Raw genomic sequence first — 21,401 nt, 5'->3', positions numbered from 1 at the left:
ACATAGCGGGGTGCTTCTCATTGGCAACAGTCTAGGGGGCCTTCCATTACTTGGCAACTTCTGATTGGGTGGAGGCTGAGGTTATATGGTGGGCATGGTGGGGTCCTTCCTGATCTGATTAGATGCCCTTGCTGGCGTCATGTCTGATGAGTTGTTCTGCGGACCTCACCGCTTCATTTCGGGAAAACTGTAACTCAGGTTTAGAGAACCAAAACTTAGGCCGCATCAGGCCAAGTTCTTCACTGGGCCTGTCATGGCGCCACCTTGGCCTCTCTATCTTTCACATCAATTCACATCCCCTGACCTTCAAGTTTTGAATCTTAACCATAACTAGGTGAGGTTAGCTGCTGAGACGATGTGGGTTGCACTCTTGGGAGGCTTGAAAAAATGTAGAAATTTTGAGACTATCTCCATAAAGACCAAAAAGAAAAAAAAATATTACATATGAGTTAATGTACAGATAGAACTGGAACTCAGATATCCTAATAACTCAGTTCCCTGTCCAAAAGATAACATTTTTATTTCAAAGACAGTTTACAATGTGAAGGTGAAACAAAGCTTTTACACGTCAGGGTACTATCTCGTACTGCTTTTCTGCTATAGTATCAGCTGGGGCTCTGGCCCTTGTGTAATGAAAAAACTGCTTCTAACACAAGGGATTCAACAAGTTTAGCATGAACCAGATCTCAAATACTCGATGTCTTATTGATGATACAATTATTACTTTGGGTTTTGACTACTGCCATAGAGTTAAAAATGCTTTAATATCTGGTGTAACTACTAAAATATCTCTTGAGGTAAGCCTGTTCTTAGCTGGGAGAAACTCTCATAAAGGAAAAATTACTGGAACCAGAGAGATAATACAAGGATTATTTATTGCGTTAGTTCCTTCCAAGTTTGGTTGGTTTGATCTCTGATGCTACAAATGGTCCCCACATACTACCAGGGGACCATATGGGATGCTGGGGATTGAACACAGGTCGGTCATGTGCAAGGCAAACACCCTACCTATTGTACTATGGCCCCAGTCCGCCAAATTTTTAAAAATTTTTTTTTTTAATTTTGCAGTAAGGTTGGCTTACATAAGTGTTTTAGGAAGACAATCTCATGCCTCTTCACAACATGTTACCACACAACCAATGAAGGCCAACTTATTTAACCAAAATCGTATTATGGGCCAGAGATAGAGCTCACAAGTAGAGCACACGCTTCATAGGTGTGAGGGTATGATCCCCAAACTCCCCACCCTCAAATCACGTCAAGAGTCACAAAAGCTGGAATGGAACTAGAGAGTCCCAGCTCAGGGCTCTTGTTTTGGCCTGATACTTCCTGAAGACATCTGCCCATTTTCCAACCTCAGTCCTGCAATACCACACTAAAAATAGGTACCCTGGGTACAGTGATGCTGCGTAAGCTCAAAAGGAGTATCTTGTTGCTAGCAAGAGCACCTTTGCAGAAAGAATTCTTGGGGTTTTGTTTTGGTTTTACTTTTTGGGTCACACTCTGTGAGATTCAGGGGTCACTCCTGGGTCTGCACGCAGGAATCACTCCTGGCTGTGCACAGGGTGGGGGTGGGGGTGTCATAAGGAATACCTGGGATTGAATCCTGGTCGGTTGCATGCAAGGCAAACGCCCTATCCACAATGCTATCACTCCAGCCCCAGAACTAAGTCATTCTAGTTATAAAAGCTATCAATAAATATTTGTTTAACATGTCATTTTTGCAGTCCTTAAAAAAAAATTAAAAATTTTGCAACAAAAAGGTAGAGAATAGGCCTATGAGTAGGTGTGAATGAATGAGTGAATTCTCAGTCCCTGGGCAGAGAGTGAGGCTGTATCGCAAAGCATTAAGGGAGCAAAGGACGAGAAGTTCTGCACCCTTGAACCTCCTGAAGGAATAAATGTAGGCACACGCACAAGGCTAAAGGTGTAATCACAGCAGGAATCAAACTGATACAAAGCCGCCTTCTGGGTCTATGTGGTGTGTTTTTTTAACCAGCTAATTTACATTTTAATCAACAAGAGGAGGGGAAAATGGCCCATTTCTTTTCCACAATACCAGAAGGTAATCAAGATCACAAGATCGCTTTTAAACACAGAGACAATAGCCACATGACTGCAGTGGGAAGAAAGCCGGGCTGGCACTGGCTGAGAAAGACTGGAACCGGTTTGAATTGCTCTAAAATACTAATCAGAGGGACACTGGTGGATAGGAATAGCAGAGGGAAAGAGAACTTTCTGTGATAGTCTTTCTATGTAAAAGGCAGGATACCGACTTTAAGCTCCAGGAGGTGCTGGGAAAGGGACTATTTCGAGAACCCAGCAGTCCCCTGAAGTGGGTTTTTCAATTCTGACAAGTCTTGGAGTATTAACTCTAAAAAGCCGCAGAAAATACAAAGCTTTCCATCCAACCTGCAAGATGATCCACACAATTAACACTTTACAGACTCTGGGTTTTCTGGAAATTACCCCACTGGAATAGTTGCTTTACTGTTTTTCAATAAAGATATACATGAAAGGAGGAAATAAAAGAAAAAAAGGGGGGGCATAATCTAAAATTGGCTTGCAAAATGCAACCTAGAGAAATGAAAAGACTTCTGATTTGGAGAAATTGTCACTAATAACCAAGACAAAACCTGGTTTTAAAAAAAAGAAAAAAAACCAATGTTACATACTCAAATGGCTCCAGATATGCAACAACTTTCTCTGGTTTATTTTTTCTCTCCTGTGAATGGAAATTGCTACAGATTCTGAACAAAATCTGATGAGAGGGAAAAAACTTAATAGCTACCTGAAAGTTTAATTTAGGATTATATGAAGAGCATTAAACTATAAATACCTCACTAATGGTAGAACCAAGAACATCCCTGACATGCTAATGGCAGAGCTAAAGAGGGGACAGATTTTTTTCATTCTCACTTCTATTTTTCTACCCAAAATCTTCCTGATAACCCTTCTGACACCTCTCCTCAATGGAAAAAAAGAAAAAAGAAAACAAAAACCTGATGCTCTACCCTCTCTCCTTATTCCCTGCATTTACTTTACAAAGGATAAAACTTAACCTTAGATATTCAAAATCTTCCTTCATAAAAAAAAAATCTGGTAGGTCAAAAGTTAACAGATCAGAGGGTAGATGTGAATCCCAAGTGATCATAAGGATAAAGTGCAATTGCAATGAATAAAAATGAGAATCAGTGTTTTCAATGTTAAGAGTCAAATATCAGGGGTTCGAGTGATATTACAGCAGGTAGGGTGTTTGCCTGGCACACAGCTGATCTGAGCTAGATCCCTAGCACCCCAAAAGGTTCCCGAGTATCACTAAGGAACCTGAGTTCAGAGTCAGGAATAAGCCCTGAGCATAGCCAGGTATGGTAGAAAGAAATAAAAACGTCGGGACTGGAGCGATAGCACAGCGGGTAAGGCCTTTGCCTTGCATGCAACGAACCCAGGTTCGATTCCCAGCATCCCACATGGTCCCCCAAGCACTGCCAGGAGTAATTCCTGAGTGCAGAGTCAGAGTCAGGAGTAACCCCTGAGCATCTCCGAGTGTGACCCAAAAAGCAAAAAGGAAAAAAAGAAAAAACATCAAATATCTTACACCTTTGTGATTCCTCAAACCCTTATCCACATTTAATTACAGAAGCCTTTTAATGGTATTACCCATCACATGTGAAGTACTTACTTGTCTTGGAAAATGTCCTGAGCAGTCATTTGATCCTTTTTCTTGATGACTTCAGTCAGAGGGAAAAGAGTCTTTACTTTAGAGAGAGGAATCTCACACTTAGCTGTTACTTCCGCCGGGGAATCCAGCATGTTCAAAATGTGTGGCTGAATTGGAGGCAGAGGCTCCCCGGGATGTAATGCTCTGTGCAGCAGACACTGTTGGAAAAAGTAAAAGAGTGTTATTTTTTAATTGACTTTATTTTGGAAAGTGAGAGTAGGGGGGTGGGGCTACACGTGGTGGCAGCCAGAGGCTTCCTCTTGGCCTCGTGTTCAGCAGTGGGGGCACTTGAGGAACCATAGTAATCATGCTACTTACTGAGTCTGGTCACTGTTGCCTCTTGCAAAATGCACGCTCTAGTAACCCCCATACGACCTCTCCAGAGCCTGGATGAGGAACTGAAAACACTGGAGACAGCCTATATTGCTTCCTCATCCTTTTAGGACCAAGAAAGCTCCATTTTGCCATCTGGGAGGGACCATCTGAGATTTGTGTAGTCTAGAATGAAGAGGGTGGGTCAAGGGCTCCCGTGGCAAATCCAAAACCATGTCCCACAGTCCCCAGCCCAGTAGTACTGCCAGCTGGAGACTGCAAGACAAGGAACCTAACGTTATAAAAAGAGGGGCTGCCCTAACTACTTAGAGATTGGTTAGCGGGGGGCCCCCAAAGCCACAAGTGGAAGAACTTCTGACAATGGGGACTCTTGTTTCTTGCTTATAATCTTTTTATCTCCCTCCAGCAAATTAAAATGAGTGAAGGGGAGCTGTCCAGCTCCATGGGTTACAGGAAAGGGCCAAGAACACTGGGTCTGGCCCAAATCCTCCTGGAGGGTGGACACGGGCTCTCTCTTCTCTACTAGGCTGTGTCCCTTTCCCAACCTACCCTCAATCTTTCTACCACCCAATCACTCTATCAGCTCTCTCCTATTTTTTTCTACACTATCATTTTCTATGGGCTGGAGCAACAGCACAGCAGGTAGGGCACTTGCCTTGCATGTAGCCAATCTGGGCCCACCCCGGTTCGATTCCTCCGCCCCTCTCGGAGAGCCCAGCATGCTACCTAGAGTATTGCTCCCGCACGGCAAAGCCTGGCAAGCTAACCGTGACATATTCGATATGCCAAACACAGTAACAACAAGTCTCACAATTTATTGTGAGATGTTACTGGTGCCCGCTGGAGCAAATCAATGAACAATGGGAGGACCGTGCTATACAGTGCTATCATTTTCTAAAAGTACCCATGTGTTGGAGTCTGACCAGAGTCATGAGGAAGTTCTGGCAACGCTGCCTTGCAAAGAAGGCCATATAATAGCTGCCAACAGCTAGGAATTCTGAGTGAACTGGGTTGGGGTCAGCATGTCCCAATGCAGCCGCTTTCTGTTACAGACTAACTGTGCTATGATTGGGTAAAAGTTAAACAAATACCTTATTGGGTTATTGTGCAGGCTTGCATAGGATGTTGATATGCAATACATGGGAAGTGGGATGTAAAGATTTACAAGGTGGTCTGATTTACTTAGGAAATTGGTGCATCATTAGACTACAAAATAATATGGCTGGAGCAATAGCACAGTGGGTAGGGCATTTGCCTTGCACGCAGCTGACCTGGGTTCAATTCCTCCGTCCCTCTCAGAGAGCCTGGCAAGCTACCAAGAGTATCCTGCCCACAAGGCAGAATCTGTCAAGCTCCCCATGAGTATTCGACATGCCAAAAACATTACTGGTGCCTACTCGAGCAAATCGATGAACAATAGGACAGTGCTACAGTGCTATTTTAAGGTGTTCTGATCTTATGTACTCAGAGGTATGCTGGATATTTTGATCGTCAACCCAATAAAAAGGGGCTGCAAAAGCCAGTCAGTGCTAAATGGCCTGAGTGAGCTTTAGCCCTCTGCTTTCAAACATTCCACACACGTTGCTTAGCTCTGTGCCCTCCCCACCTCCCACAATTGATTACTGGATTGAGAACCAATGACCCATGGGCTGTTTTTGTTTTTTTTCCTAAAGTTTACTGTTTAATTACCTAAACATTCCCTCTTGGAAGTAGAGATGTCCTCCAGCTGCTTACAGACTGGTTTCATGGATTGAAAGAAAGGCCTGGCATATACTAAGCACCAAACAGGAATTGCTATAGTGCTCTTAGGATTCTCGTTGCTGACAAGCCTGTCAACAGGAGACTGCAATCCAAGTGGGGCTGAGATCAAGGTCAGGTCATGGCTAGGTCATGACAGATGGATTTCTCCAGGCCAGCCCTCACAGTACTCAGGGTCTGTTCCTGGCTCTGTGCTCAGGGAGCACTCTTGGCTATGCTTGGGGGGACCATATGGTGTGTTGGGTAGAAGTCTGGGGTTTGCAGCAAGGCTTATACTTAACCCTGGTTTTGTTTAGTTTTGTTTTACTTTGCAGGACCCCATTAAGAGTTCACACATATCTGTGCTTCAGATGTGCAAATTTATTTATGGGCTCTTTCCTCTCTATACTTTCTTGTGGAGCATGGCACAGGTGCCAGAGCAGATAAGATCTGTCCCTGCATAGTGACCCAGTAGGGAGTGTCTGGGTGTATTTTACAAGCACAAGGTATCCATCCTTGAGTCTCTCTCAACCTCCCAAGGGTTGTCACCTAAGCTTAGCAAGTCATTCTGAACCGCAGCATCTAGCCCTAGTTGGGATTGGGCCAGGGCAAAGCAGAGTTGGGAAGGTGATTGGTCAGTAATGCTAAACTTTATGTGACTGGACCATCCTCTTAAGACGAGACCCTCCATAAAATATGCGTGTATTTGGCAATAAAATGAAAGGAGATAGGTTGTCTCCTAGAGTGGGTTCTCAGCGTGTCTGTCATCCTTTGCCCCCCATCTGCCCGGGCCTGGTACACAACATGTCTGGGCACATTGGGGAAAAACTGTTCCCCAACACTTTCTTACTAAAGCTATTATGCTTCATTGTCATTTTTTTTTAAGGAGCTAGAGCAATAGTACAGTTGATAAGGCATTTGCTATGTACGTGGATGGTCAGGGTTGGATTCCCTGCACCCCATATACCCTGAAACCCACCAGGAGTGATCCCTGAGTGCAGAGCCAAGAGTAGGCCTGTAGTGTCACTGCATATAGCCCAAAACCAAAACATCCCCCCCAAAAATGCTTTTGGAGCTGGAGTGATAGCACAGCGGGTAGAGCGTTTGCTGAACCAGGTTCAATTCCCAGCATCCCATATGGTTCCCCGAGCATAGCCAGGAGTCATTCCTGAGTGAAGAGCCAGGAGGAACCCCTCATCATTGCCAGGTGTGACCCAAAAAGCAAAAAAAAAAAAAAGCTTTTAAGTATAAATAGGTTTAAATAGTTTTACTTTGCAGGACCCCATTAAGAGTTCACTCATATCTCTGCTTCAGATGTGCAAATTTATTTATGGGCTCTGGTCTCTTTCCTCTCTTTACTTTCTTGTGAAGCATGGCAACAGGTTCCACCCACAAGTTGACATCCTAGAAACTCAGAAAACCCTGAAGTAGAATGCCAGTTTCCTTTAAGAATTCCATGTGCTGCTCCCTTATTTGAATACACAAACTCTGAGTCTGCCTTTCCCACAGTCTACCCATTTGTTTGACTCTGTCTTCCTCTTTCCTAATTACCAGACTTTCCCTTGAGGATGAGTAGCATCAGGTCTATTTAATGCTAAGGAGAAACCAAAATAACGCCACACTTTGACCCTCACCCAAACTATTGTCTTGGGTACCTACATGGAGGTGCTCAAAGCTTACTCCTGTTTTGCACTCAAGAATCATCCCTGGAGTACTAAGGATATCATATAGCATACTGGGGATCAAACCTGGGTTGGCTACCTGCAAGGCAAGTGCCCTACCGGGTCCCCAACCCCAAACTTCTTAAGCATTCATAGTGCTCCCCCTCAGGTCACTAAAAAACCTAAAACAGCTAATAACTAACTCCCTACGGATCTGAGAAGCAGAGCTGACTAGCTTTCACATACTCTGAAATATTCTATGAAACTCGACGTTAAAGGTAAGAGAACCAGAATAAACAATAAGCATTTTATAACAGAGAGAGAAGAAAAGTGTCTCAAGTGGATGGGGTGGAGGGCGGAGAGAAGGGAAACTGGGGACCTTGGTGGCAGGAAATGTATACTGTTAGAACACTGCATGATTGAAATTCAATCATGGGGCTGGAGCAATAGCACAGTGGGTAGGGCATTTGTCCTGCACACAGTCGACCCGGGTTCGATTCCCAGCAGTAGCCCAAGTGGTCTCCCAAGCACCGCCAGGAGTAATTTCTGAGTGCAGAGCCAGATGGAACCCCTGTGCATCGCTGGGTGTGACCCAAAAAGCAAAAAGAAAGAAAAAAAAAAAGAAAAGAAACTCAATCGTGAGCAACTTTGTAATTATATCTCATGGTGATTCAATTGAAAAAAATAAAAGAGCACTTCACCAAGCCTCCCTACTGGAAAACATTTCGATTTTCAGTATGATTTCTAGGCAGTTCTTTCAGAGACATCGTCCTTAAGTCAACCAGAAAAACTACAAGAGCCGTTTTAAAGCAGTGGTCTTCAATCTTTCATACCTGCAGACTGGTAGAAGGAAATAGGAAAAACTATATTGCAGGCTGCTACAGCCAAAATTAAAAATTATTTATACTAGTATCCTGTGTGTTCATTTTTAATTCTAATATTATAAAATAAAACTCAGGTTCCTGCAATTTTCCCAGGAAATTTTTGCAGATGATCGGCTCGCAGACCTGGTGGGTCAAAGTCACCTCAATATTTTCTCAGGTCCCATTTTAGATAAAGGTGAGACACTTCTAAGATTCATTTAATCAGAAGACCCCCCAATTCCTTTTACAGATGGGTTTGTGAGACAGTGACACACTTTCATAGCCAAGAAGTCCTCAAGCTACTTATTTCTCTTTTAAACAACTATATTCCTTGCTGTAATCTTCACAAATTTGCTAAAGACTACATAGCAAATGTGGACTGCATGTCTAGCTCTAAATGTAACTGAAAATGTGTTTTTGGCAACATTTTGTCAATGATTTAAAAGGCAGTTTGTTTGGTTCAGATCCTATGTCTTGGGGGGGGTTGGGAGTGGGGGACAATGGGGTGCTGGGGTGCTTCATTGGAAAGTTCTCGCCCCCACCCCCCACCCCCGGTCACCATTCAGAGACGGCACCCAGGGTAAAAGAAATGAAACAGAAGAAGAGAAACCCAGGCCCCTGCATGCAAAGCCTGAACTCCAGCCATAAAAGGTATCTGTAACTGGACACATGACCAGGGTTATACTTTTCAGTCTTTCTTTCCCAAATGAGAACCAACCTCCATAAATTAGTAATACTTCCTCCTCCTTCGATCCTTCTTCTGTTTCATTTCTCTCAGTTGCAAATGCATTTACTGACAGGCTAAGGACAGCACCCTGGGTGCCATCTCTGAATGGTGACAGGGGAGGGAAGCTTTCCAATGAAGCATCCCTCACCAATGAAGCACCCTCTTCCAGCACTGGCACCCGTCTCTTGCTTCATTAATGCTGCTGGTTCCCCAAGGTTACTGAAGACCTCACTTCGGACCCCAAAGGCCCTTTGCCATACCACTAGGCAAGGCTTCATGAGGCTTGTGGCCTTTCCCTCTGCACACCTCCCTTTTGGGGGCTCACCCTTCTCTGCATTTTTCTAACTCTCAGACTTTGCTTCAGGGAAACAGTGGCGGGACATGCTCCTTTGTTGGCCTTTTCTGTTTATTCTGTGGTGCCGGGCACTGAGCCCAGGTCACCTGTAAGTGAGGTGTGCACTTGACCATGAAGCCACATGTCCGGCCTTGCTTGGGCCCAAACAGCTCTTCTTTACTGTCTGCCCGTAACTCTTTTTTTTCTTTTCCTTTCTGGGTCACACCCAGTGATGCAAAGGGGTTCCTCCTGGCTCTGCACTCAGGAATTACTCCTGGTGGTGCTGGTGCGGGGGGCCTGGAGCGACAGCACAGTGGGTAGGATGTTTGTCTTGCACGCGGCCGACCCGGGTTTGATTCCTCCTTCCCTCTTAGAGAGCCCGGCAAGCTACCGAAAGTATTCCGTCCCGCACGGCAAAGCCTGGCAAGCTCCCCGTGGCGTATTCGATATGCCAAAAACAGTAACAACAAGTCTCACAATGGAGACGTTACTGGTGCCCGCTCGGCAAATCGATGAACAACAGGAGGACAGTGCTACAGTGCTACAATGGTGCTCGGGGGACCATATGTGATGCTGGGAATTGAATCCGGGTCGGCCACACGCAAGGCAAACACCCTGCCCGTAACTCTTCATACACACTCGGGTGCTTTCTTTTCTTCCCAATCCTCTCCCAAGTGAGCTCACTCTCTACCTAAAAGAGGAACACCTGGCAAACTGATCTATTCTGTGCTGAATTCTCAGCTGTACTCTGCCACCCTATGTCCAGCACCCCCACTGAATGTCGATACTGAGATACTAACAGTTATTGCAAATTTAACACTTGAAAAAAGGCCGAAAAAAAAAAGAGGTGTGGGGGGGTGAGGCTGGAGAGAGAGTGCAGCGGGTAGGTCACTTGCCTTGCCTGAGGCCAAAGCAGGTTCAATCCCGGGTATCCCAGATGGTCTCCAGTATATCACTAGGAATAATCCCCGGGCACAAAGCCAGGAGTATGCCCTGAGCACTGCTGGGTATGGCCCCAACCCACAAGAAAAAAAAAACAAAAAACAAAAAACTTGGGAGCTGGAGAGATAGCACAGGATACAAGGTGCTTGTCTTGCATGCTGTGGACCCCAGTCTGATCCCTGGCACCACCAGAAGTGATCCTGACACAGAACCAGGAGTAAGACCTGAGCATTACTGGATGTGTTCTCCCCGCCCCCTGCCCCCCAGCCAAATAAAGTTAATTATCCTTGCTGAGTGCTCAGTCTACATTCCTTACCATAACTAATGGTGATGTCACCCTTCTAATCAATCCTCTTCAGTGCCTCTTTCCCATCAGCTACTGCTTAGTTCCAAAAGTCCCATCTTTACTCCTGAATGTCCCCTCAGTCACTCTTCTACCTCATGCCTTCAGGTGAGCCCGCTGCAGGTTTCCAAACCACCTTTCATGAAAACCGCGAGAAATCTTCTACCAACCATGCCACACACGGTTGACAACATCCTTTAGTGAGGAGGGCCAGGAGAGGGCAGAGCGGTTGGGGAGCACGTACACTGAGCACGTGCCCTGTCCGGGTCCAATTCCCGATGCAACATGGTTACCCAACACGACATGGTCCTCCAGAATGACCAGGTGCTGCCTTGGAGGCCCCCCAAGAACCGGTCAGGGTGGCCTGGGTAGTGTCAGCATGGTAGTGCCCAGTGTTGAGACCTCACGCTCAGCGGGCTGAGAATCACCGGTGGGGCCTGGAGGCTTCCAAATGACCATTCAGGAACTCCCCATCCCACTACCCCACCCCCAAACCCAAACCTACCTGGTTTCTTCCTTCCACCTTTATTGCTTTCCCATTGCGCCTGTTCTCTCTCCACCACCTACATCATACTACCTCATACATTCATGTTTCATGCCACCATGACACCATGTATCCCCTTTGCCCCTCAGTGATGCCTAAGTCCCCCATCTGCAAGACACTTTCCTATTAGCGCTGCAGCCTTCTGTGCCCACCATTGCTGTGCCTGTAGGTTCCAGACTTCTCTAGCCCCCGGTTCAGCCCGAGGGGTCTGCTTCTGCACTGAACTCAGAATATCTTTTTTTGTGGGGAGGGGCAGTCACACCCAGCGATGCTCAGATATAATTCCTGGCTCTGCACCCCTGGCAGTGCTGGGGAACCATATGGGATGCCAGGAATGGAACCTGAGTCAACCGCCTGCAAGGCAAAGTCCCTCTTTGCTGTACTATCGCTCTGGCCCTGAACTCAGAATGCCATTGGCCCTAGGAACTGTTAGTGCTCAACTGTGTTTAAAAAAAAAAAAAGTGACCCTGATTTATAAACGTCCTAGCAATACTGCATCTTTATACAGATAAGCCATGTTAACTCTCCCTCATAAAAGTAAACAAAGCTGTAAGATATAAAAATCAAAGTCAGTTTCAGCAGCTTTGAAAGGTAATAAAGGTTTCATTTATGCATCCTATCTGTTTGTGAATCCAACACTTATTGAAGACAGAACCCATCCTGGGTAAATAGTCAAGAAGAAGTCAAATAGACGTTTCTAATTTACACCATCGTGATGTGTTTTCGCAAGCTTTTCAAAACAAATGGTCAGCCCAGCACCAGTCCCTACAAACTAAAAAATTTTAGTCATGAAACCCACGCAAAAACACCAAAGGACTTTATACAAGTAATTTATACTTGATTACACCTGGAATACTAAAGAACCCAGTGCATGGTTCTTTTAGTGTTAAGTTTTATACTTCCAAAATGAAAGGATTTTTTTTAACCATTTAAAGAAATTGCAAGCATTAAAAACAAAGCTTCTTTGGAGAAGACCCCTCAGCATCACAACAGGTCTTACTATGGACTAAGAATGCATTACAAAGTCACCAGCACACTGCCCCCAGGCTGGGCTCCATGATCCTGTCCCAGTCACCTCTGGTGCTCTGTGAGAAAGTCAGCTGGGTTATTTTTCAACTTTGTGGGGCTGGAGCAATAGCACACAGCAAGTAGGGCATCTGCCTTCTACAAGGCCACCCAGGTTCAATTCCCAGCATCCCATATGGTCCCCCAAGCACCACCAGGACTAATTCCTGAGTGTAAAGGCAGGAGTAATCCCTATGCACTGCCGGGTGTGAACCAAAATGCAAACCTCTGTGGGCTTCACAGAAAGCTATGCCCTGTTATCACCAACTTAATCCAAAATCAGAATATTCTTTCCCTTCAAATCTGCTCTCTCTCTCTCTCCCTCCCTCCCTCTCTCCCTCCCTCCTTTCCTCCCTCCCTCCTCAGCTTAAATTGGTGCTCTGATCACTTTCCCTGTGTCCCTTCATCCAGCCACCACCTCACAATGCCTTTAGCCAATATTCAAAAGTTAGTATTTCTGTATTTTTTGTGTTGGGCTGGAGCGATAGCACAGTGGGTAGGGCGTTTGCCTTGCACGCAGCCAACATGGCCGACCCGAGTTCGATTCCTCCGCCCCTCTCGGAGAGCCCGGCAAGCTACCGAGAGTGTCTCGCCCGCAAGGCAGAGCCTGCAAGCTCCCCATGACGTATTCGATATGCCAGACACTGTAACAACAAAGTCTCCAGTGGAGACGTTACTGGGCCCACTCGAGAAAATTGATGATTACCGGGAGGACAGTGACAGTGACAGTATTTTTTGTGTGTATTTTAGTTTATTCTTTAGTCATCTCACACTATAACCATACGACAATCTGACTTCTGAGCTAACTTTAATTGTGAAGGTTTTTGAAAAATATTCCACTGGAACACTGCTTCCCTAGATATTAAAACTGTTTCACTGACAAAAAAGTGAAGAAAAGTCTGAACAGGGTACAGGAAACAGTTCTTTCAGGAATAAAAAAATATTCAAAGTATTCTAACTTCTTTATAACAAGTCAGAGCACATATGATTTTTTTTAAGAAGAAAGGGACAGCTCTATTCCTTCATTAAATAGAGACCTTCAGAAGATCTCTCTCTCTCTCTCACACACACACACACACTCTCTCTCTCACACACACACACACTCTCTCTCTCTCTCTCTCTCTCTCTCACACACACACACACACACACACACACACACACAGAGGTTCATCTTCATCTCTCACCTGAAATAACCTCTGAAACTGAGGATTGGGGATTTTGGTAGATGGGAACAAGTCTTCAATAGCATCCTCTTCTTCATCTTTCTTTACCAAGCTCATGGAGTCAATCAAAGCATCAATAGCATTCAGCTGCGCTTCTAAAGGATTAAAGCAGCAGAAAGAAAATATGATCATTTCCGCTGTTGCTATGGACAAGAATGATTTTCATTTAAGATATCTTCCTAACAAGATATTAAGGTATTTATTCCTGGTTTTGTCAAAAATATCATCTAGCACAGCGGGTAGGGCGTTGCACGCGACCGACCCAGCCGACCCAGGTTCAATTCCTCTACCCCTCTCAGAGAGCCCGGCAAGCTACCGAGAGAGAGTATAACGTCCGCACGGCAAAGCTTGGCAAGATACCCGTGATGTATTCAATATGCCAAACACAGTAACAATAAGTCTCACAAGGGAGACGTAACTGGGCCCGCTCGAGCAAAATCGATGAACAATGGGAGGACAGTGCTACAGTGCTACAGTTATATAAGTTATTTAACCTGAGTCTTGGTTTCCCTATTCAAAAAAGAGCTAGAGCTGCTGGTCTCAGGGGACAGACCTTTCAGGTCCTACCATGCAGTGAACCTTTGGCGATGGACTATCATAGGTGCAAAAGTTTGTTCTGAGGAACATTACCACAGCTATACAAAAATCCAACTTCCACACAGTGATTTGAAATATTCAGCAGTCAGGGGGTCAGAGTGATAGTATGGCAGGGAGGGCTTTTGCCTTGCAAACGGGACTCAGGTTCAATCCCCGGCACCTGGGAGTGATACACTGAATCAAGAAAGAGGAGTAAGCCCTGAGCACTACTAGGTATTGTCCCAGAACCAAAATATTCTATAGCCTTTGAGTTAATATTATATTAATTAGTAACTGAATTAGAAAAACTTTTGAGGGGCAGGGAGGGGTTGAGTCACACCCAGCGGTGCTTAAGAGATGCTCCTGGCTCTGTGCTCAGTAGTGACCACATGCACAGCAAGCCCTTATCTCCTGCACTATCTCTCTGACCCCTGAAAGGGAAACATTTTTTTTGTTTTTGCTTTTGTGCCACACCTGGTAATGCTCAGAGCTTACTTCTGGTTCTGCACACAGGAATTACTCCTAACAGGACTCAGAGGACCACATGGGATGTCAGGGATCAGACCTGCATCAGCCATGTGCAAGGCAAACACCCTCCCCTACCTTTGGCTCAAGAGAAAGAACACACATCCAGCATGTGTGGGGTCGTGAGATCAATTCCCTGGATAGTATGGCTCCCCAATTTCTGCCAAGAATGGACCTGGTCATGCCCAAGTACTTCCAGCACTAATTTCTGTTGGGAGTACTCCCCCCTAACTCTCCAGCAATGTTGGGTATATAAAAAAAAACCACTGTATCACTGTCATCCTGTTCATCGATTTCCTCGAGCAGGCACCAGTAACGTCTCCTTTGTCCTAGCCCTGAGATTTTAGAAAGTGCCACATTCGAGCTTCTTTCAGGGTTAGGGGAATGAGACCCATCATTGTTACTGGGTTTTGGCATACTGAATACGCCACGGGGCATTTGCCAGACTCTGCTGTGCGGGCAGTATACTCGCAGTAGCCTGCTGGGTTCTTCAACAGTAAGAACTAGATATTAAGATGTCGCGCGGCCGTAAACAAAAATAAAAGAAAACCCAAAACATCTAAGGGGGCTGGGAGGATAGTACAGTGGGAAGGGCACTAGTCTTGCACTCGGCCAACCTGGGTTTAATCCCTCGAACCCTATATGGAGCCCCGCCAGAACAAACTTCCTGAGTGCAAAACCAGTTAACTCCTAGGTATTGATGGGTATGACCCAAAAACCGAAAGCAAAAGGAGGAAGTAAGGAAGAAAAAAAAGAAAGAGAGGGGAAGAAAAGAAAGAAAGAAAGAAAGAAAGAAAGAAAGAAAGGAAGGAAGAAAGAAAGGAAATAATATTTTGTGTCAGGATACACCATTGGAGCAGAGAGAACAGATATTTTCACAATGTCCCAAGCCAGTGAACTCTTTCCTCCTACAAATCTCAAGGCACTAATCACACTCCGCACATACGCATACCTGTATATGCATTACTCCCTTCAAACTCTCCAGTTATTTGAGAGCAGAAACATGCTATCCTCTTCTTTATAGCTTTCCTAAAATCTAACATAAAGCAAATGTTCCTCAATAAAAACCACTGAGTCAATACAAATGGCACAGCCTACTGCAATGTGGATGAAAGGCAACTCTCTTCAAAACGCTTCTACCTCAACGACCACGTGTACCTTCCATTCTGCCGATTCACACAGCATTCAGCTGTAAAAAGCCAAAGTGCTATTTTTGGATCATTCACAGTCGAGAGGCAAGAGGTGGAAAAAAGGAAGCAATTCCTAAAAAGTCTATTATGCTATTTTTCATCCTTCCAACGATTTCTTTTTCCACACCTACTGCTAAATAAAAGAGCATTACAGACAGTGATCATTTCGATCCCATTTTTCACTTTGCAGGTACTTCAGGCACTGCATTACCAAATTGTGCTGCCTTCAGTAAGGTGGGTCTGGGAACTGGAAGGAGAGGGTAAAGCGTTGTGTGTGTGACTTCTCAGTGACCTGTATTTTGGATAACACAAGCCAGCATCAGGTCAGATCACTCCGCCACTGCATATCCCTACATATATATCTACTCGGGAAATATGCCAGACAGTTTTAATGAATCACTTTCCCAATGGGGAAAGAACAAGAACATATATTAGGTAACAGAAGATAGATCAACCAACAGATTAAGAGGTATTTAATGTTTCAGATCCTCAGTGAATGAATTCTAACGATGAGATCATTTCTCAACAAGATTCTTTTTTTCATATCTTCTACTGAGTTTGAAATTAGCAAAAAAGAGTCAAAAAACTGAATCCCAATGATGACCTCTATGCCTAAAAGTGCATGCTTGGTTGTAGAAGGATTCATTTCTGGGCGTTTTTTTTTTTTTTGAGGTTTTTGGTGTCATATTCAGTGACGCTCAGGGGTGACTCCTGGAAGTGCTCGGGGGATTGTATGGGATGCTGGAAATTGAACCAAGGTCAACTGCATGCAAGGCAAAGGCCTCACTGCTCTGGCCACCTCATTCCTGGAAGGTAATGACGCTGGAGCTGTACAGCAGGTAGAGCTCTTGTTTTGCATGTGGCTAACCTGGATTTGATCTCCAGCATCCCAGATGATCCCCCCGCCCCACCAAGAGTGATTCCTGAGCGCAGACCCAGGGGGAAGCCCTAAGCAATCAGGTGCGACGCAAACACACACACACACACACACACACACACACTCTCTCTCACACACACACATAAAGGGTGAAAGAACCATAGTTCATTTGATTCTTAGCTTTCCTATTACACATGATTCCCAAAGACCAATGCAGCAACAACAACAACAAAAAACCCATTTCTGACACTCACAATCTCACAATTCCCTAATGCTACATGACACATTAAACTTTTGTAAAGGAAAAGAACTGATCATTTTGGTTTTTCTTTTGTTTTGAAACCTGTTCTGCGGTTAGCCCATTATTGTATTTTACTGCAACAACCATGAACTTTGAACTCTCCAGGAGTCAGGATCTTCACCTATGACAGTCAGTCATTCTGTGCAGCCCCCTGACATCTGCCTGCAGCGGCTGCAGAAAGGCATCTTGGAGTTTCACTGCACTAAAATATGCCAAAAATAAGGAACAATGAGACTTACTGTGAACTACAAAGACAGGGCAAAGAAAAAAGTCCACTTCCAAGGCTTTAATTTTCCAATCAAAACTGCATCTAATTTTACGTATCACTGCGCTGTAGCACTATTGTCCTGTGGTTCATCGATTTGCTTGAGTGGGCACCAGTAACATCTCCAATTGTGAGACTTGTTGTTACTGTTTTTGGCATATCGAATACACCAGGGGGAGCTTGCCAGACTCTGCCGTGTGGGCAGGATAATCTCAGTAGCTTGCCGGGCTCTCCAAGAAGGACGGAGGAATTGAACCTGGGTTGGCCGCTGTGCTGTAGGGCACAAAATCACGGGTTTGATACTTCCTGCTCATTGACTTATTTCAGCACCAGGCAAAACTTGCTCACGACTTAGAGAACATTTGCAGCAAGCAGCTCCCTAGCCACAGACTCTCAGTTAGGAGGAAGGAAACTGGAGAGCTTTGGGAGAGCGTATGGCACATGTCTCTCTCTCTCTCTCTCTACAACTGGCAAAACGCATGCGGAACTCCCTTCATCATTACTGTGCAAGCTCGCCCTGTGAAATCCAGGCCCCGACCAGAGCCTGCAGACAGGTGATTTCCCAAGAACAGTCTGTGTTTAGAGTCAATTAGTGAGCAAGATGGAAATAAACTCACCTGTGGGAGTGCACTTCTTGTTATTTTTCAAGGAGGAAAACATGTACTGCCGCAAGTCTTCCATGAAAGGCAGCTGCACATACACTAAACACTAATGAAAAAGAATGGAGGCAAAAGCAGAGAACAGCCAAATGAATGAAAAATACAATGTTGCTCCCAAATACTGTGAAAGTGGCATCACAAAGGGGATTTCCAACACCAGAGAGATCAAGCTGGGGACATGGAGAGGAAATGTTTTCATTTTTGATATGAGCTGGGGTTTTATTCGTTTGGGCTGATGCGATAGCACAGTGGTAGGGCATTTGTCTTATACGCAGCCAGCCCGGCTGAGCTGGGTTCAATTCCTCCGCCCCTCTCGGAGAGCCCGGCAAGCTACCGAGAGTATCTCATCTGCATGGCAAAGCCTGGCAAGCTACCCGTGACATTATTTAATATGCCAAACACAGTAACAATAAGTCTCAAAATGGAGACGTTACTGGGCCTGCTCGAGCAAATTGATGAACAACAGGAGGACAGTGTTTGTTTTTGTTTGTTTATTTATGCTTTTTTTTTTTTGCTTCACACCCAGCAATGCTCAGGGGTTACTCTTGGCTCTGCACTCAGGAATACTCTTGGTGGCGCTCCAGGACCATATGGGATGCTGGGGATCGAACCTGGGTTGGCCACATGGTAGGTAAACACCCTACCCCCTGCACTATCGCTCCGACCCCAATTTTTGGTATTAGCTGTACACAGCTGCCAATGGTATGAAGACAGACAAAAAGGAGGCATTGGAGACTTATCAAAAATTATCTGTAAAATACCTAACACAAGAAAGAAGAGTCATTGTGATGGGAAAACTAATGAGGGAGTAAGGACATTTGTTTTCTCCGAGATCAGTCTTATAAATTATCTGGGAACTTTGATCTTCTGCATTTGAATGGGAGTTGTGGGTGCGGGTAGGGGAGGGCATGTCAGGAATCAAACTCAGGACTTAACCTCATCTGTCACTGTCACTGTCCTCCCGTTGTTCATTAATTTTCTCGAGCGGGCGCAGTAACATATCTATTGTGAGACTTTGTTGTTACTGTGTTTGGCATATTGAATACGTCAGGGGTAGCTTATAAATCTAAGAAGTCATCTAGAATGAGAACCCAGAGGAAGACACTGAATTGAACACACAAAAAGTCACAGGTAGCCTGATTTGGTTCATTTGTGTGCGTGCATGTCTTCTTTTCAATTTTGATTTCTGTTTCTTGAAGCACCATGATTCATGATGCTATTCATGATAGGGTTTCATATTTACAATGCTCCTACATTATTCCTACAGCACACCCTTCTCAAGGGCCTGCTTCCCTTCACCACTGTTTCTGGCTGATTTGCTTTAAGAAAATGTTCCTTACATACTTTTCCAATTTCTGGGGTCTTTTTGGGGGTGGTGTTTTGTTTGGCTTTGTTTGTGTACTGCAAAGAAATTTTGGTTCACAGACTAGTAGCATCAGTGGGACTTGGAAGTTTGTGTAAAAGGCAAGTACCTCAGGCCCTATCCCAGAACGTGAGAATCAGAATCTTGCACTTTAAGAAGATTCCCCCAAGGATAACAATTCCAGGTCTGGAGCGATAGCACAGCGGGTAGGGAGTCTGCCTTGCATGCAGCCAACCCAGGTTCAATTCCCAACATCCCATTTGGTCCCCTGAGCACTGCCAGGAGTAATTCCCGAGTGCAAAACCAGGAGTAATCCCTGTGCATTGCTGGGTGTGACCCCCAAAAAATATATATATTAAAAAAATATTTTAAGGATAACAATTTAACTCATCTTAAGAGAAGCACCATTTACAATACCAACCAAAAAAGAAAAAAAAAAGCAAGACTCAAAAAGTCCTCTGGGGTTTACCTCATAGGTGTCCTTGATATAAGGAAAAGCCACGCCAACTTGAGGGTTCGCTCTTCTGTCATAAGCATATCGAACGATGGCCACCATGTCTAACTCATCCAGGGCATGAATGAGGGAGGACAGAGCGACCGCGGCTGCCTGGAAAGACAGACACACACATCAATACAACCAGCAGCCAACACGCGGGCAACATTCACAGAAGAATAAAATCGTGGGAAAGAGGCGAGTCACTTTGTTCCTGTCCCAGATGTTTTCAGAGAGGACCACAGCTAAGCCTGGGCTGTCCCAGGCAGTTCCTGGTCTCCGGCCCTACATCTCTGGCTCCGTCTTAGGATGGGGGCATGCAAGGCTGCACGAAATCTCCAAAATTTCAAGGGACTGACAGTCCAGTAGGAACACGGCACATTAGATGGGGGAAAAGTTGTGCAGAAATTTCCCACTCAGCTCCAAGAACAAACACAAAAGGCTTCAGCTAGCACCTAACAGCTTAGTAAAACCTCAGACTATGGCTTCGGCAACACCATTGTGAGGTATGTGTTGTAGCAAGTGATATAAAAAAAAGTATTTTGGCCTTGCTAAGGGATGGCTTGGGGAGTGGGGGAAACTGAGGACCCTGATGGAAGGCAGGTCACACTGGTGGTGGGAATTGCTGTTGGAACACTGACTAGCCGAAGCAACTGCATTATGAGCAACTTCATAAATCACGGTGTTTAAAGTCGCAAACATTAAAAAATTTAAAAAAGGTGGGGTGGGGCTGGGTGGAGGGCGCTGGTGGACCCACTCCCAACATGTGTGGCCCAGGAGTGGCACAGGTGTAAGGAGTCAGTGTGGTCAGGCCTGGAGGTATGGGGATGCTCATCACATCAGGTGACCCTGAAGGTCACCAGGCCCACACTTGTAAGTGCACAGGGGCCACCTTGGTGCCTTGGATTGAACTCAGTGCCTTGGGGGCCAGGCAGAGCCAAGGCTCAAACTCTAGGCCTCGAGCCTGAGCTTGACCCCTTTGAGCTCCCTCTGTCCCCTCCTCCTGAGTTTTCTGTAAGTGTCCCTTCACCCAACAGAACGCCCTGAGCCCATGCCAGGCTGTCTTCATTAGGGCGACTTGGAGGGGGGGGGCGGGTTGAGTTTCCCTCCCTGCCCCAGCAGAACCCCGGCAGCTGAAAACTTCCAGAACCTAACCTCACAGCCATGCTCAAGGCCATTCTCCACAGGCTCGGATGAGCCTCCCCTACGAGGGAACCTGCAGAAAAATCCAGGTATGTGGTACCCATGACTGAAATCTCCAACCTCGCTGGGAACAGGACTGGTCCTCCTCCCCACAGCTCCCCAGTTTTCCAGTAGCTTGGTAGCCACACCCACAGACTACCTCCCCGCCCCCCCCCTCCCCTGCCCCAATGCCACATAATCTCGTCAATGGCCAAGATCCAGAGACCATGAAATAAAGCTCCTGGAAGAAAACAACACAGAACACAGAACGTTCTAGAGCACGTGACCTCTTATACTCTAGCCCACTGATATACCAAAAGTAGCGCACATTTGTTTGGGTATAACATATCTGTTTGTAATCTTTTATATGGCTTAAATGGCTCTAGGATGAAATACGACAATCTTCACACACTTTCCTCTTATGGTGGTGGGAAGGTGCACAGTGATAGGATTGGTGTTTAATATTATCTGTAATGA

At 45.4% G+C, this 21,401-nt stretch overlaps 1 protein-coding gene across 1 annotated transcript in view; it reads right to left on the bottom strand.

Annotated features, from left to right (window-relative positions):
- The window catches only part of XRCC5 (X-ray repair cross complementing 5), a 117,937-nt gene that overhangs the window by 52,901 nt on the left and 43,635 nt on the right, over positions 1-21,401 (bottom strand). The window contains exons 11-14 of the mRNA XM_056111579.1: positions 19,719-19,856; positions 17,845-17,935; positions 13,455-13,588; positions 3,683-3,879 (exon numbers count right to left, since the gene is read on the bottom strand). Coding sequence (XP_055967554.1) covers positions 3,683-3,879; positions 13,455-13,588; positions 17,845-17,935; positions 19,719-19,856 — 560 coding nt within the window. The remainder of the gene's footprint in view (positions 1-3,682; positions 3,880-13,454; positions 13,589-17,844; positions 17,936-19,718; positions 19,857-21,401) is intronic.

The sequence above is a fragment of the Sorex fumeus genome, unplaced genomic scaffold (assembly GCF_029834395.1).
Source record: "Sorex fumeus unplaced genomic scaffold, SorFum_2.1 ptg000014l, whole genome shotgun sequence".
NCBI lineage: Eukaryota > Metazoa > Chordata > Mammalia > Eulipotyphla > Soricidae > Sorex > Sorex fumeus.
Note: the sequence above shows the minus strand (reverse complement) of the source record. Positions and strands in the feature narration are given on the sequence as shown.